The sequence below is a fragment of the Coenobita brevimanus genome, chromosome 117, assembly GCF_032717465.1.
Source record: "Coenobita brevimanus isolate Jiangsu-jjx chromosome 117, ASM3271746v2, whole genome shotgun sequence".
Taxonomy (NCBI): Eukaryota; Metazoa; Arthropoda; class Malacostraca; order Decapoda; family Coenobitidae; genus Coenobita; species Coenobita brevimanus.
The window spans coordinates 56,556-75,069 of record NC_137070.1 but is presented as its reverse complement, the minus strand read 5'-3'; the positions used below and the strand labels follow the sequence as shown (position 1 = coordinate 75,069).

At 43.3% G+C, this 18,514-nt stretch overlaps 1 protein-coding gene across 1 annotated transcript in view; it reads left to right on the top strand.

Annotated features, from left to right (window-relative positions):
- Window positions 1-16,110, top strand: part of LOC145419047 (uncharacterized) — a gene marked incomplete at its 3' end in the record, with an annotated part of 39,750 nt that extends 23,640 nt beyond the window's left edge. The window contains exons 2-3 of the mRNA XM_080287292.1: window positions 8,162-8,289; window positions 15,945-16,110. Of these exons, the coding sequence (XP_080143418.1) occupies window positions 8,162-8,289; window positions 15,945-16,110 (294 nt within the window). The remainder of the gene's footprint in view (window positions 1-8,161; window positions 8,290-15,944) is intronic.
- Between the last annotated feature and the right edge of the window lie 2,404 nt (window positions 16,111-18,514).

Genomic DNA, 18,514 nt, shown 5'->3' with positions numbered 1-18,514 from the left:
TTTTGCTGTCAATATTTCCTCCTACCGTGCAGTTTCTCTCTCTCGCTCTCTTTCTATTTCCCCTCCTCCATCAATACTTTCTCTCTCTCTCTCTCTCTCTCTCTCTCTCTCTCTCCTCATCCGTCTGTTCGTTCATTCGTCTGTCAAACTTTTCATCTCTTCCACATCTGTCTTCCTCACTGTCCCAGTCTTCCTTTCCTCCTGCTTTCTCTTCATTCCTTCTTCTTTCCCTTTCCTCTACTCTGCCTTCTTTCTTATCCTTTCCTTACCACTTACAGTATATTCAGTTAGCCAATTATATTTTTCATTATCCTTTCCATTCCACATCTCCCCTCCCCTCTACCTTCCTCCTTCCTTCCTTCCTTCCTCATTTCTCACTTTCAGTTTTTGCATACTTTCATTTTCTTCCTCCTTCCTTCCTTCCTTTCTTCCCCCTACTTCACCGTTCATTTCTGCATACCTTCATTATTTCTTCCCTCGTACGCTAATTGCATTTCTTTCTTTCCCATCTCTCATTCACCCACTAACATTCGTTTAAATCTCTTAATTCTCCCATTATCCATTCCAGTTCTTCCCTTCTATCCTACTTATCTCCGCCTCCTTCTCCTTGCATCTCTTTATACCTCAGTTCTTCTATCCCTTGCTCTTCTTCCTTCTTTCCTGTCCTTCCCCTGCCCATAAATGCATTTCACCTGGTTAATTCTCTCCCTTTAAGAACCTCATTCCTTCTTCCCATTCACCCTTACTCTCCTCCTCTTCCTCCTCATTTCCTTCTCTGTCTTCCTTCCCTCATTCAATAGAATTTCCCTCTCAGTCTCTTAGTTCTCCTCTTCTCTATCCCCTCCCTCCCTCCCTCCTCCCTCCCCCCTCTTTCCCTTCCACCTCCTCACACCCCTCTATTATAAGTTGTGTCGAGGCCTTAGAAGGAATATACAGAGGCAACCCAACTTAACTTGAGAGGATGCTGAGGAAAAAAGAAAAAGCTGGAAGTTTTATGGTATATTCTGTTGGGGGATTGTATTGGCTGGGTGAGAGAGAGAGAGAGAGAGAGAGAGAGAGAGAGAGAGAGAGAGAGAGGGGGGGGGTCAGCATGTAAATGAACGAATGAGGTGTCACAGAGATATATAACTCAAATGAAAGAAGGGTGAGGGTGAAACACAGGAAGGAGAAAAAGGAAGTACGGATAGGATGAAATACAGAAAACGGAATACGGAAGGAGAGAGAGAGAGAGAGAGAGAGAGAGAGAGGATGCAAGAGGTAGACAGACACAAGTGCTTGTAAAGTTTCATTTTATTAACCTCTTCGCTACGAGAGATTTTACCTACGCTGAATAAAATCGTCTGCCATTAAAATTAAGCCCTTCACTCCGATGACGTACTCTTTCCATTAACCAGAGGCGTCGGTGAAGGCAATATCTAACCCATCCATTTCCAAAAGCCATCCCAGGTACCAATGAAATCGTCTGGTGGTGGCAGAGTAAAATGAAAATCATTGTATGGTTGTGGACGGTAAAAAGAAAAATAATTGTACCGAATGAGTGTGTGTGTGTGTGTGTGTGTGTGTGTGTGTGTGTGTAATTCACCGGGTCGGTCAGGATCACTTGATGGTCGTGATGATCAGCTTTTACCCTCCCGGAAGGGAGCTGAGAGCTCATATAGTCCGATCTAAGGGCAAGGCTGTAACCTTCACACACGCACACACCCGTCCCCTTGCTCAAGGGGGACAGTAACCACCCACTTCGTCAGTGAAACTTTTCGCAACCTGAGCGAGGCGCGAACTCCCGTCCACCAGTTGGCAAGCGGGAACGTTACCACTGCACCAGCGAGTGTGTGTGTGTGTGTGTGTGTGTGTGTGTGTGTGTTTTAACAAAGAGAGAGACAAACAGTTCGAATGCACTACAAAAGCCGCTTGGGCGGTAGGTCATATCTGCCAAAGCATTAGTCTGTGGATACACACACACACACACACACACACACACACACACACACACACACACACACACACACACACACACACACACACACACACACACACACACAGCTCAGGTGCCACTATCGCGCAGCACCTGAACTATTGCTTAAACTTGCCAATACGAAGGCCGCCATAAAGCTCAGGAAGCACACAAAGGCGAATAAAGCAGATAAAAGCATGTAAAGCCAGCCTACGCCATCCCTGTGACACACCTCCACTCTTGGCCTCACAAACAAAGCCTCCCACTGACCTAACGCAACTAAAGCTGACGAAAAACGATGTGTCTCTTATGTCAGATGCAATGTGTGTGTGCTCAGCCATGAATTCAGCTGTTCTAACTTGGAAAAATAATAAAGGAATAAGCTATGACCGGCACACGTGGCAACAGAAGCGCTTCCTTATGCATCAAACCCTTACACTACAATGGGTTTCTATTAATCTGAAGCAAAAAATCGTGTGGCCGTATTAAAAACAAAATATCATGCCCAGGAGACTTGGAAAATACTATCCTGCCATGAACATTTATGTATACTGGGTTGGACGGAAATACAAGTAATAAAAAAGATAAGTTCTTTGGTTTATTTCCTTCTCACACGTGTTACTCACTTCCCTCAAATGTTACCGCCTTCACTGCCAGTCTATAGGGCATTACATTTAAAATAACATGATTTGCTGAAGGGCGAACATTATTAGTTTTTCGTACATTACTATATATATATATATATATATATATATATATATATATATATATATATATATATATATATATATATATATATATCCAGCAGAGGTCTTCCCTAAGCTACAGAAGAGCACCAGGCGGTAACAATAAAACATTTAATTGGCGTCTTTGTACCGAAAGGAGTAACACATATTTATGGACATACTCGTTAGTTCATAAATTCACAAAAATCTATGCATTTTCAGGGGATACTTCTACGCAATAATATGAAGATATGTTCTCTGAGAAATACAGTTACTATTCCCGTCATCTCACATCTTCCTTCCAATTTTACCTCAGCCTAATACCTCAGAGCTCCTACGTCTCTCCCCCCTCCCCTTCACCTCTCATCCAGACTTCATTTTGTCAGTGGTACCAAGGGAGTACGATGGTTACTTACTCTTCAGCCATAGATACCAGGATGTTTTTCTATAGTATCTTTCTTCTTGCTTTCCTAAGACTTATATTCCATTTAGCAGAAACCTTGAAAGTGAGAATTGACTTATGGCCTTCACACACCCCTTCCATATCATAGGCCTTTCAAATTATTAATGCAGTCGTTAGGAAGTAGCAAGAATAAACCACAAAATAGGTCATCGTAGTGAATGCGTCAAACGTTCTAGATTATATCAACGTATCCTTGGGCCTTTACACTTCACAGGGTATATGAGAAAGATTGTTATCGTTGTTTCTGCACTCATAGTTATTGGGTATTATTGCCCTTTATCCCAGTTTATTCTACCGACATTTCATTGTTCCATTTCTTCATTCACTTCTCCTTATCCCCAGTTGCTCTTGCTTCAGTGTTCCATATCCATTTTTACTTCAGTTATTTCACCCTGCACTCTTTTTCCTACGTATGTCAGCCTATCTAACAACGAAAACAGCGAATTATTTTTACTACAATATTTCCATCTATTCATTCTTACTGTAGATTCTTTCACTAGTCCCTCTTGCACCATCTGTTCCTCCCTACCTCATCATCCCCCATTCCTATGTACCTTATGATCCACCATTTTCCCTTCCCTTATATTTCTCACTGCTATTCCTCCCTACCTCATTATCCCCCTTTCCTTTCTTTCCTCACAGTCCCCTATATCTCATTTCTCGCTGCCTTACTCTCCTTTCTTTCTCCCTTCGCTCACTGTTCTCTGTTTCTGCCAACGTTCTTCCTCCCTACCTTTATGCTCCCCATGCCAGCCTACCTGAGTGGTCACTAAGACTTCCCTTTACGGTAACCTTTATTGCCTTACCCATCTCTCTTCCCCTTTCCATCCTCTTGTGTCTGTCCCTCCCCTCTCCTTCACCCTCCCCCCCCTGCTTCTTCTCTTTCTTTCCATCCATCTCTCACACGTTTCAACTCCTTATCTTCCCCCTCCCTCCCCACCATCCACTGCCCTTCCCTCTGTCCATCTTTCCTCCTTCAACCATACCCCCTCCCCACTCACTCGCCTTTCTCCCAGCCCCGTCACTCCCCCGCTTCCTTAGCCTTCTCCATCCCTCACTCATTTTCACTCTCCATCATCCCTGTCTACTCCTCCACCCTCCCTTATTCCTCTCCCTGTCTAGCCTTCTCTTAGTTTCCCTTTCTAAATCGGTCTCCTCCCTCCCATTCCCTCCTCTCCCTACCCTCCACTCTCCCTCACCATTCTCTCTCTCTCTATCGACTCTCACACCCATTCACTCTTCCCATCCTACTTCCCACATGACTCCCCCCCCCCTCTAAATCGACCCCCTACCTTCCTCAATGACTCTTCTTTCCTCCAAAACCCCTCCTCCCCATCTATCCCTTCCTGCTCCTTCCCTTACATACGTTTATTGTTTAGTCAGGTAAGGTTACAAAGTTTACCTGCCTTCAAATAAGAGTAGATAAATACAGAGAAGAAAAAGAAGCTGGAAAGATAAATAACGACTAAAATATAACGTCATTAAATACAAGGTCACTGAAATCCGCTTTGCTGATACTAAGACCCAACGCCTTCAAAAGGTTTTCTGGGTAGGAAATCCTGGAAATACGATCGAGTATCCTGGAAAAAGCGAAGAGTTGCGTATTTTCCTGAAGAGTACAGCAAAGGGAAAGTAGTGTGGCAGGGAAGGACTGAATGGCCAATGGGTTTAGAATCCTCAATATTTTTTGGTTTATTTGAGGCAGAGAAGGGCCTGTTGTCGGTGATAAGCATTGTTTTTCCAAGTAGTTGTTTCAGAAGAGTACAAAAAACATGATTAATTTGGACAAACAGGACCGAGTAGATCATTTATTTTGAACATACTGTACGCATATTTCATTATATTACATCCTCGTCACTGTTTATGTATTTGAACTTTTTTAAAATCTAGTTTAGACGATTTTATACAGCTTAGGAGAGACTTTTATAACAGGCGTGGTGAGATATGGCAACGGTTAATGCCTCCAATACAAGAAGCCCGTCCTAACTTTAATTGAAAATCGTCCGGTGGCAGCCTGAGCAAAATGAATGTACGCCATCGTAGTGAAGGGGTTAACTGCAGTTGATGGTTAGGTTATCGGTGATGCAAAACTGAAATGTGGCGTATGTTCACGATATCTCAAGCCAAACAAGTGGGCAGGGAATGGAGGACTGTGCACTAGCAGCGAATGGGAATGGAATTGGTTACATCTTCAGCGCCGTCGGAATAACGTAAATACTCAGCAAAAACGAACTCGAGCGAAAATAAAGGAGCTAGCAACACTCTCAGGCTCCTGTGAATCTGTCTTTAAAAAAATCGTGAGGTGCTTGTTAGCAAGGAATACTAGAGTTGTCCCTATCATGAGGGGGTTGAGAATCATTACGTAAAGCTGGTTATGTTGGTCGAAGATTATACGGTGGTTTTATCGAAAGACCTGTGAATTTCTGGTGTATATTAATTAATTTATTTATTTAATTAATTATTGTGTAATTCAGCTGTATAGGATTACTGGGCAACTGTGGAAGCTGTTGAGTGCCATCATCCAGGACTGTCCCATTCGACTAATGTATAGGAGAATCACGAAGCTTCTTCCGTATCGTTAATTTGTAGACATAGAACGTTATTATATTAGTATTTGTTCATTGCATTCTGTCTCGTTATGAAAAGACATAAATACCATCAAAGAGGACAGTAGAGAGCAATAGGAAAAATAAATCTCTTAGGAAGAAATGCTGGGAAGCCTACTATGCACACGAGAATACAACTCCATTGGGGCCCGGGAGCTCGTGCAGACGTAGGAGGAATCATTACCGTGGATCACTGAATATTTAAACAGTTTACAGTGCGGTCGGAATCTCGCTACGAATACTGCATAAGGTACGCAGAGCATAATTATATAGCCTACAAGTATTTGTAAGGATACAATAATTTGTGAGACATATTAAAGGAATAAAGCAGATTAAATGAGCAGTATTGTGAATTATTTTAACTTCATAATGAAAGTAGAACTGGAAGATTTAAACTTACATCTGGAAATTATGTTTACTGAGAAGATAGTTTCCAAGTGTAGCTTGAAATGCAGGCAGGAAAGTAGGTATGGTTGTGGTACATATTATCACTGATGCAAAGTCGGGCTGGCGTGTCTTTCTTCTGTCTGTCACACCGAGCTGACGCAGGTGATGTCCTCTGTTGTCCAATCTTCTTAATGTGTATTTTATCCCTTCGGTATCACGGCAACTTTTTTATTCATCTTATTCTCGCTGTCGTCAGGTAATTTATTCAGATGAAGAGCGACTTTTCGAACTACATGGATTGGAGTGGCATTCATTAATTTCTTGCTTAATATAGTGCTCTGCTAAACTGAATTAAATCGTATGGTGGGAATTAAGGTGAAACTGAATGGAACAGGCATTGGTGTGTAGAACCGGCTCCTATGTTCGCTGAGGTAAAGTTGGCCTAATATGTATCCTTTTGACTGTCACAAAGAGTCGGAGGAAGGCAAGGATTGAGGTGTGTCCCCCTCCAGCCAATCTACCTAATGTGTATGTGTGATTACTCTTAGCGATATTACTCTCACCCTTCCTCCCCTGTGTCCCTCTACCCTTGACATCTGACCTTTTCCTTATTCATGATGCTGGTGAAAATCTACCCTTTGCTTACATCTGAGAGAATCTGGTTAATTTGTATCGGTTGGTTATTATCATCTGTCTCGCAAATTACAGTACAAGCCATCTTTCTCATCAGCCTAAAGATACTCTCCCTCACCCACCTCGCACACAATTGTAGCCTAACTTAATCTAACCTAAACTTAAACTACTACTCTCCAGCCTTTCTCTCTCTTGCTTCAAGTAACCTAACTCAACTCCCAGTTTAACCTAAACCAACTCTGTCCTCTCCCGATGACCGTGCACATAACATATCTTCTACTACTCGAACCAAACATAAGCCAATCTAACCCAACCCTACCCATCTCACCTAAACCCAGTCCAAACTAACCTAACTTAACCTGACATCGTAAATAGCCTTACCTAATTCACTTAACCCATCCTAACCGAAATTAACCTACCTTATCGGAACTTAACTTATCTTGGCACAGCGTAATACATGTCAGTTTAATTAAACTCAGCCCACCTCAGTCCATCCCAACAACACAATCTTACTTAACATAGCCTAACCCAACCTAGACTAACACATCACATTCCAACTCAGCTCAGCTAAATCTCAGTCTAACTCAGTTCAGTCTAAACCAGCCCATAGCGAGCGAGCGAAGCAAGCGAGCGATGTGTATTCTCAGTTAAGTTTGGAAATGAGCAGCCCTGCCCGACCCTGCCCAGCCCGACCCGACCGTCACGCTAAGCATAAACTAATAAATTTACACCTATGTGAAGTAGAATTGAAAGTCTTTCTGCATGTGCTACATTCATTCAATAAATTTTGTTATCAACTAAAAACTCATCAGTGAATGTGTAGGAACTCCTTGGAATCTCAAGTTTCCAAGGGAGTGTTCTGCTCTAATCGGTGAGCGCATCAATTATGAAATCAAAGTAATAGAGATTTTTCGTCGTAACATTGTTTCTTGGCATCAGCTCTAGCAATTTAATGTCGGAGATTCCGCCTATAACATTACATTAACGTTATTGCTATGTTTCGTTTTTGAAATCACCAAGGGAAAACACCCCATTTCTAGTATATTAGAGGGAAATTGTAATAACATGGGGCTCGTTCGCTCGTCATGCGCTCACAAAGCGCACTTTACTGGTTTAACCTATCTTACGACAATCCAATCCAACCCATCCCATCCCATCAAAACCTGACAACCAAACCTACCGGAACCAACCCAGATCAACCAAACCCAATCCACCCTAAGGAACTAACCTAACCTAACCTAGCCCTAGCCCAACTCAACTTAACTCAGCCCACCCTATCTCTACTTAAACAAGACTCACCTAATCTAACTAAACCGTATCTAACCTAACCTAGCCTAACTTAACCCACCCTAACTAAAACTAACACACTCTAATAATCTAACCCCTCCACCCACAGTGCCCCGGGCGTGGGTCCTAAACTCTCCCGAGATGCACGTGCACCGAGGCTCGCCCATCAACCTCACGTGCGTAGTCACCCACGGTACGGAGCGGCCCGTCTACATCTACTGGTACCATCACAACAAGGTACGTCACTTGGAGAAAAGGGTGTAGAGAAGGTACTGTTGGCGGGGTTGAGTAGAGGGTAGATAATAATGTACAGGAGAATGACTGGATCAGAGAAGGTACAGTTTGGTAGGGATAGGTAGAGGATAGGTAACAAGGTACAGGAGAATTACAGGGTAGACACAGTGGCAGAATAGATTTAGCAGATAACAGTGCACAAATTATTATAGGGAGACAAAATGATGGGAAAGAGATGGAATTTGTAGGTCATGGTACAAGGCACACAAGTTATATGCATCCTCCCCTCATGTAGCCCAGCAAAGGATATTTTACAAGGAGAGATATAAAACCTAACAAGAACAGAGTGAGAAAGAATACATCATCTCACAAAGGCAGTTGTAGAATATTACAAAAAAAAAAAAATAATGGGGAGATGAGAATTAGAGAGAGAGAGAGAGAGAGAGCTCACACGTATACTATTAACCTTTTCACAACGATGACGCATTTTTGTATATTAGTACTGTTATTTTCAGGCCATTTTACTTGGCTTTGGAGCAACATTCCGAACTGGAGGGGTTAGATTTAGCCTTCATTAACCCCTTCACTTCGAGGGGGATGTCCTGAGCTGAACTTAATAATCTGACTTTCGCTGAAGAAAATAGAAAGGAAATAAGCTAAAGGAGTCCTCAGGCTAAAGGGGTTAACGCACAACATGTTATGCAATGAGAATAAGAACAGTAAACAAACTGACAGCTACCATTAAGCCCCCAGCCTGTAAATACTTGCCCCGCCATAAAAGCTTCTGAAAAGGTTACGTAATCTGTCATATCAGCAAACCTCTTTCTTTAACTAAACTGCCGGTATACTCATTAGTGACTATAAAGGAAACTTCCTTCTTCAAGCGCATCAGGTTATGAAAGAAGGTAAATAATATGCAGGTTAAGGAAAAGTAAGTCTCCATCAGCCTTTTCACTACGATGGCTTTTCATTCTTCCTACTCAGACAATTTTGTTCAGAGTAATTCTACATCATCTAATGCTATGGACTTGTGAGATGGGTAACACTCTTGTACCATGGAATACAAGGATTATAAGTTTTTTCCTTTAGCAATGTGACACAGCTTAACCCCCTAGATGTTTTTGTCTATTAAGTCATTGCTGTCTCCAGGTGGTTATATCTTACTTAGAGAGAGCTCGAGGTGTCAGATATTGTCTTTATTCACTCCTTCATTATTAGAGGTCTTGCCAAAGCTTAATTTGGTGGTCTGGAAGTAGCATGAATATTTCAGCCATATACGTCACCGGGCTAAAGAAGTTAAGGAAGTGAGAGCCAGTTACAGAACACTGAAGTGGAGAGAGAGAGAGAGAGAGAGAGAGAGAGAGAGAGAGAGACAGACAGACAGACAGACAGACAGACAGAGAGACAGACAGACAGACAGAGAATGAAGAAACTAGAGCTGACCAAACTATACGATGTCCACTATAACTTGACCTAAAGTTAGCATCTCTCAGTCTTGAATGCTGAGGTGTACCAGGGTATTAAAGCTCTAATATGGTGCTAATCACGAAGAGGTGTCACGGAAAGGACGTAGGGCCGTCTTATTATCGTATTCGTCCACTGTACTACCGGTAATAAGCCCACAAAAACGAAAGCCTCCAGCAAGTTAAAATGGACTAATATCATAACCCAGAGATTGAACGACTGAGGAAACTGAGGAAACACAACTAAAACCCATATACGTAGACATACTGGTTTGTAGATTCGGTTACACAGAAAGACTTGGTAGGACTTTTGACTTTACAGTTTACCTTGCACATTTGACATTACTATTACTGTCTGATATTCTTTATACTGTTTAGCTTTTCAATACTGATATAATATTCATCAGCATCATACAAGGGACCATTTTTCTTTTCTCTTTTTATGGAGACATCAAGCTATTTTAGTTAGGCTTTCACTTGACGATTTTGCCCAGCTGAGGGAAAATCCATTCATCAGAGGGAGGAAAATTGGGTAAATATTTAGCAGAAACTTTATCTCGAATTCATGTACTCTGAACTTTTTTTCTTTAATGTCCTCTCCATTTGCTAACTTTTTTCCTTCTATAACACTTCATAGCAAATTACCACCTTCCCCTGGGGTCATTAATACACCCAGGGATCTTTTGCGAGGGAAGTGTCATAGAGGAAAAGTGTCAGCAAATGGCGAGGTATGCTCAAGCGAAAAAATCCATGTGCTGTTTCTACTAAATATTATCAAAAATTTGTCTCTTTTTAGTTTTTGAAATGCTAGAATTTTCCTTACATACAATGACCAAGACTTAACATGAATAAAATACCTTGAGAACATTCATTTCAACGAAGCGGTTAAGTAGCAATAGGAGAATAATTCGCTGGGGAATAGGTGTTACGAATCGCCTACGTCAGCGAGAATACGCCCCAATTAGCTGGCTCTGGGAATGCCTTTAACGACGGATTTAGTGGGGAAGGAATGTGAGTGCAAGCGAGTACCGCGTAACTGCCTTTTGATGAAGAGTAATTAGCAGTCTGGCGAGATTAGCGGCAGTTTAGTAGACTTCAGTACCAATTAAAGCGGCTATCATCTTATCACTGATTGCATTGCGCAGTTGACCCTTGTGCGGTGTGGTGCGGTGAGGATCTGTCCGTTCTCCCCTTTGGGGCTAAGATGTGAATGAATGTGTTTAAATGGATGAGTAAATGGAGAGTGTGTCGTCCTGTCTCGGCTACCTCCCTTTCCTTGGGGGAAGCAGCCTAGGTATATAGATAGATATATAGATATAGATCATCTTATAAAATTAAACTATCCCTAACCTACAGTAATTACCTGTTATTACTCCAGAAGAATCACTGTTTTTATCACTAGCCACTTAGGAAATTACTACTCCATGTTCTGTATTCTGTTCACTTTTACTTGGCTTAAAATTTCCATGTCTTCGTCTTGAGTATTGAGCTGTAACAAGAGATAAACACTAGAATATATTGCTAGTCACGAAGAAGTTCCATGGGGAGAATGTAGAGTCGTAGCATTGTCCTCTGCCACCGAACTACGTGCAATAAGCTGCAAAGGGACTAAAATCTGGGTCAAGTTAAAGTGAATGGATTATAGGAACCATTACAAGCATCTCTCCAACAACAGTATACCACTTTATTTACCACTCAAGAACCAATCTCTGTTACTTAAATGCCAGCTGATCACATCAATAAAGCATTATTTACCACTTAATTCTCTGACAGCAGCCACTTTAGTCATCTGACAAACATTACTACACCAATTTCATTACCATATTAGGGGATCTACCATTTAGTTGCCTCTTACAATCATCTACATAAACAGTATTATCAGCACTAGTCACTTTACCACTTAACGAGCACATACTATCCCAAATAAAGAATTGTTGCCCACCACACTTATGGACTCTGATTCCAATCCCTTCACTATGAGTTGTCACCAAAGAATAAAATTGTTTAGATGTAGCAAGTGAAAAAATGTACAGGTCATCGAACAGTTACGTAAATTATCACATGAATTACCGTCTCTTTCCATTTTCAGGCTGATTTGACTAGTAACTAAAGAGATTCATATCCGTTTCACAAGTAGGACTCATAGTTTCATGCAGCCACAACTTGGTATTTAGGTTGTGGGAGTTGCGCCGTTCTGTCATGTGATAACAAACCGACCATAATAACAATAACTGTACTACCAAACAAGGTCAGACAACCACCATTCCACCCACCACTGATATAATCGAATCTGCTTTGAGATAACATTAACCAGAACACACTTCCTCTATTGATTCCAGCTTCCCATTTTCATCACACCAGTCATATCACAACATTCCCAACATACCACTCACCATACCAACTTCACCACACCATTCTCATCACCCCACACTACATCACGCTCACTACACCACTCTCATTACCCCACACCACACTACTCTCACCACGCCACTCTCACCTCACCACACCACACTACCCTCACCACATACCACATTACCACACCACTCACCACACCTCTCTCACAGCACCACATCATCACAGCACCACGCCACAAGAGAACCCTAAAATTATCCCTCAGAAATCCTAATCAAGCCTTAATAATTAACACCTACACTTGACGTCCTTTAAACCACCATTACCTGTACAACTTCAGAACCAGGAACTACAAGTCACCAAACAAATTAGGGACCGTGTTCTAAGTGACTTTGGAGATTTCGTAACACCTCCCTCTTAGCGATCTATTTTGCATATTACGAGTACACTTCAGTATCCTCTAGTATGTCACTGAGGCAAGCTAGGCCAAGTTTAAAACGCTATTAATTACAGACAAGGAAAATTGAGACAGTAAGAAAATTATAAAGCGAATGAGGTGTTACAAAATTCTCCTTCTCCACTTAGAGTATGGTCCTGAGAGTCTGCAGAACGCCACTTGAATATCCTCATGCTGGTGCGTCCTTTACCATTTGCGATTTCGACTCAGTAACTCACAATACCAGAAGAGTCCAGAATACACCACTGAGAGAACCGAACTAGTCTCTCTCTTAGCACCACTTAAAATTACAGATTATACCGCCATGTAAATGATAATCAGACACTCCCCAAACTACTTAATAATCGAAAGAACAGCTAACGATTGTCACTTAAGGGCTCCACTACACTTACAATTGCAACCACTACATTACATAAGGAATCACATCACACCACTTAAGGGCATCCACTGTACAATTTAAAGACCATCAGTATGCCACTTCACCACTTAAGGGTCCCTACTACGACACTCAACCCCCACGTGGTCAGGTTAACTCTAGCATTCTATCTCAGCTCACGGTACACGATTTCATTCAGCTGAGAGTGAGTCACAGGAGCCAGCGAGTGGTAAGGGGCCCCGCAACACCACTTAAGGGGCCCCACAACTGCAGTTACCACTTAAGGGGCGGGCTGGTATCTAAGTGTGGTGGGGCCAAGTCAATTTTCCGGTGGTGGAGGCTGCACAATGCGGTACCCACTACCTCGCCCCTCAATCCTGCCTCTCCTTTCTCTCCATGTTCTCTCTCTCTCCCTCCCTCCTTTGTCTCCCTAGATTCCCTCCATCTCTCTCTCTCTCTCTCTCTCTCTCTCTCTCTCTCTCTCTCTCTCTATTTTCTACCGTACTAGTTCTGCATATTTCTCTCATCATTCCATTGCTCTTATTCTTAACCTCTTATACAATGTCTCTTCTCATTTTTGTCTCCTATCTTACATTTCTTTCCTTGTTCCTCATTTGTAGTTTCCTTCACGTTTTCACACAGTATGAGTTATTTAAGAGGAGCCTGTGGAGTCACGTGGAGAGACAGGCTGACGAATGAGGATATAAAGGAGCGTTGTGGTGTGGATGTGGATGTGATAGGAAGCGTTAGGAGGAACACACTGAGGTGGTTTGGCCATGTGGAGAGGATGGAGGGTGAAAGACTGACGAAGAGAGTGTATGTGAGTGAGGTGGAGGGGGGAAGAGGGAGGGGGAGGCCGAGGATGAGATGGAGGGATGGGGTGGAGAGGTATATGAGAGAGGGGGGTGTGAGTTGGGAGCAGGGCAGTGAAATGGCGGGGGACAGGGCGACTTGGAGGCGATTTGTTTGTGGCCACCCCAAACGGGATTGAGGAGTCTGGCAATAGATAGATAGATAGATGTTTTTCTTCTTGTTTCTTTTTAATTCTTCTTCTTTTTTCTTCTTGCTTCTTCTTATACTTTATATCCTATGTCACTTGTTCATTATTATCCCCGTTTTCTTTTTGCCCATCTTTTTCATTTGTTAGTCACATCCTTTTGTTTTGTTCCTTACCCCACCAGTTCTGTCTGTCTGTCTGTCTGTCTGTCTGTCTCTCACTCTCTCTCTCTCTCTCTCTCTCTCTCTCTCTCTCTCTCCCTCCTCCCCCACATTCCCAGTACCATCACAACATATGAAATATTCAGAACATTCTTATTTGGTCCGCCGGTATTCTGCTGTCCCTCTCACCTCTCTCTCCCTCTCTCTCTCTCTCTCTCTCTCTCTCTCTTTAGTTTTCTGTTTTTCTTTCAGGTTCCTTAAATATTATAAAATTATTCTCTGTTTGCCCTCACCTCTCGTGTTCCCTTCCCACTCACCCCCATTCCTACTCCAATCCCACCTCACCCACTCCATTTCCACTAAATCCAGTGCCACTCATCCCTTTTCCGCCCCACTCCATCCACTCCATTTCCATCTACTCTTTGCCCACTCATGTCACTTTCACCTCACACACTCCATTTCCACTTATTTCAATCTCACACGTTCGTTTCCCGTCCCATCCCTCCCACTCACTTCCCAACCCATCCCATTTCTACCCCTCCCAATCCATTCCCACGCCTCCTCCCCACCTACTCGCCCCCCCTCTATCCCACTCCATTCATACCCCATCCACTATTCTCCTACTCCTTCCTACCCTCTCCAATCCCAGCTCACTCAGTCTATTCCCATCCCTGTCACTCCATTCCCATCCTATCCCACTTCTACCCTTCCCAGTTCATTTCCACGCCTCCCCATCCACTTCCGCCCCATTTATCCCCCTCCATTCCTACCCAACCCACATTCATTCCTCCCCACTCTCTCCTCCTGAACTCCCACGCCTCCCCAGCCCCACTCCATCCCCGCGCCGGAGTGAGAGAGGAAACGGTGGAGCCTGAAGAAGAGAAGAGGGTGTAAAAAAGGAATCAAGAAGACACCTGCACATTGGATTCCACCCCAAGGACTACACCCACGAAAAAAAAAAAATAATGTATATCAAGTCAGAGCGGGGTTGGTCTGACTGCCCATCTTATACTGGGGATTACTGTTATTTCATTGCCTGTGTGTGTGTGTGTGTGTGTGTGTGTGTGTGTGTGTGTGTGTGTGTGTGTGTGTGTGTGTGTGTGTGTGTGTGTTTTATGGGATCGATTTTTGTCAACTGTGATAAGCACTTGATGATCTCCAAAGAGGTTACATTAACTGACGAGAACACGCAATCATGGTTTTCTGAGACGGTGTTGCATTTCGTTTTTTAATGCCACACCTCTCTAGCTTATGTTTTTTTATTTTCATCAGATGCTGTCACATCAGGACTTAAATTAGTCAGGTTTGCCTCATTTATCTCAGGTTTTCCCACTTCATAAGAAAATCGACTGTTGAAAGGGAACGCTAAAATCCTAGAGTATGTTTTGGTTGGAAAAGTACTGAGAACTGTAAATTTCTTCCAGTCTTTCTTTTTCTTCTTGATATATTAAACATTTTATTATTTCTTAAGATTATAATGACAGTTGGGTGCGGAAGGTGACATGTGTGAAAGTCGGGAAGAGTTGAAAGAGGCAAACCAAAAAAGACCTGGGACGAGGTCATAGAGTATGACTTCAGGGATAAGGAACTGAATATGGAGGCTGCCAGATATCGAGCAGCATGGAAAGCCGCCATTAGGTGACCAAGGTGACGCATGCAAGCATGTCAGAGCCCCTATAAACGAAACGATACAGTACGATGATAGGGTGCCTTATAAACATTGTTTTGCTCTTTTTATTCCCTATTCCTCCATTCCACCCTGTTCTGATCTTTTTATTCCTGTCTCTGAACTGTTCTCATTTCACCCCCGTCCATTCTGTTGTTTCATCCTATTGTGCTCCACGTTCCCCAGGTGCTGGACTACGAGGGTCGCGGTGGTGTACGGGTGGAGACGGTGACGGGGCGGGACACAGTGAGCCACCTGCTGGTCGAGAGGGCCGGACCCAGGGATGCAGGACGGTACACATGCTCCCCTTACAACGGGGTAGACGCATCCATCAACCTACACCTACTCAACGGTTGGTAGTATTAATTATGCGCCTTGGTATTAGCCATGTTTATGTTTGCAAGAACGTGCATGCCATCGACATCATCTAACCGATTACAAATAAATGCTAATATATGGAAGAACCAGTATATATATATATATATATATATATATATATATATATATATATATATATATATATATACTCACCCTACATACACTCTCTACCAGACAGCCTAAGCCACATGGTAGAGATACATTGACTTTATCGTTCCCTCTTCGGTCGGGATAGACCGGTCCTGCAGTGGACACTCAAACGGCTGATGAGATGAGATGAGATGACTGTATATATATATATATTGTGTGTGTGTGTGTGTGTGTGTGAGAGAGAGAGAGAGAGAGAGAGAGAGAGAGAGAGAGAGAGAGAGAGAGAGAGAGAGAGAGAGAGAGAGAGTCATAATATAAAAATGGACAAACAGGATGTACAGGGGGGAGGGGGGTTAAAAAAGCAATGTGTCCGGGAAGAGTGTAGAAGGGGAACCGGGAAGTGAACTCCTTGGAGAACTAACCTGCATAATGCTGGAGCAAAACTTCTTTAAACTTCCTCAACGAAACTTTCTGAAACGGATATTGATTCATCGGGAGGGAGGACGCAGCAGGTGTCCTCAGTGGGAATCATTGAATATTATCCTTTACTAGCTGCGGGTAAGGGACACAGGCGGTAAAGTTTAAAGCCTTTATCATCTTCCTGGCTTCACTTCGTTTCTCGGAATAAACATCCTTTGTCATGTCTCTCTCACATTCTTTCTCCCTACCTCCTCTGTCTCATTCCAACTGGCTTTCCCTTCCTCCCTCCTTACCTCCTCTCTTTGATATAATTTCCCTCCTCTGTTTCACTCTAGTTCTCTCTCCCTCTTTCCTGTCTCACTCCAAATTTATCTTCCTTCTTCCTCTGCCTGCTCTATTTCCCTCTCCCTCCCTTCTCTGTCTTATTCCATTCCTCGCCTCCCTCTTCCTTTGTCTCTCTCCCTTTCTTTCTCCCTCCTTCCTCTGTCCCCCTCCGTTTCTCCCTCCCTCCCATCCTCCTCTACCACAGCCCATTTATCTCTCCTTCCCTCCTTTGTCACAAACTAAATTCTCTCTCCCACCCTCGTCTGTCTCATTCCATTTCCCTCCCCTTCCACCTTTGTCTCATTCCGTTACTGTTTCACTCCCTGATCTGTCTATTTTTCTCTCACTTCCTCCTCTCTCTTACTCCATTTTTCTCTCACTTCCTCCCCTGTCTTGTTCCATCTCTCTCACTTCCTCATCTGTCTCACTTCATTTATTATTCCTGCCTTCCACTCTCAATCCACTCTCTCTCTCGCCTTCTTGTGTATCTCCCCGTTTCTCTCTCAGTGCCTTCCTAGCCTGTCTTCCCTCATCTACCCACTTTCGTCTCTCTCTCTCTCTCTCTCTCTCTCTCTCTCTCTCTCTCTCAATCTATCTATTTATCCATCTATCTGTCTGTCCGCCTGTCTGTCTTTTCCTTGGTGATCTCTTTTCCTTTCCGTTCCTCACTGTCTCCTGTCATCCTCTCTGTCTCCAGTTTATCTCTCTTCCTGTAACCGCTTTTTGTCTCACCACAGTTCTCTCTTCGTTTTTCCTACCTTCTCTCTCTCTCTCTCTCTCTCTCTCTCTCTCTCTCTCTCTCTCTCTCTCTCTCTCTCTCTCTCTCTCTCTCTCTCTCTCTCTCTCTCCTCTTCTCTGCTCTTCGTTCACTCCCTCCTTTCCTCACTTCCACCCACCTCCGATCTGTCTCTCTTCCTATATCCGCCCTCTGTCTCACTCCATTTCTCTCTCCCCGCCTGCCTGTCTCTCTTTCCTCCTCTTCCCTCACTCTCTCCTTATCTCGCTCCATTAATTTTCTCCCTCTCTCTCCCAGCTCCGCTCCCTCACACCATTCTCACCGATTTCTCTCTCTCACTCACTCACTTTCTTTCCTGTCCCTTCTCTCTAACTCCCGCAATTCCATCACCTCGCCCCCCATCTCTCTCTCTCTCTCTCTCTCTCTCTCTCTCTCACTTCCCTTTCAAATTAATCTCTCTGCCTTTACTTCTGTGCCTCATTGCCTCTTCGACATGACCTATTATTCTTACACACACACACACACACACACACACACACACACACACACACACACACACACACACACACACACACACACACACACACACACAGGGAGAGGCTGATACCAGCAACTGGTTATCGGTGTCTATCAGAAAAATACTCTCTCTCTCTCTCTCTCTCTTTCCACTTTGTCTCCTCAAGAGAATACCAAACTTGTCTTTCACTTATCGAGGAAGGGTTGAAGGATGAGGGAAGAGGTGAAGAGGGAAGGAAGGAGTGAATTAAAATGAAGGAAGAAGAGAAGTAATGAATGAAGGAAGAAGAGA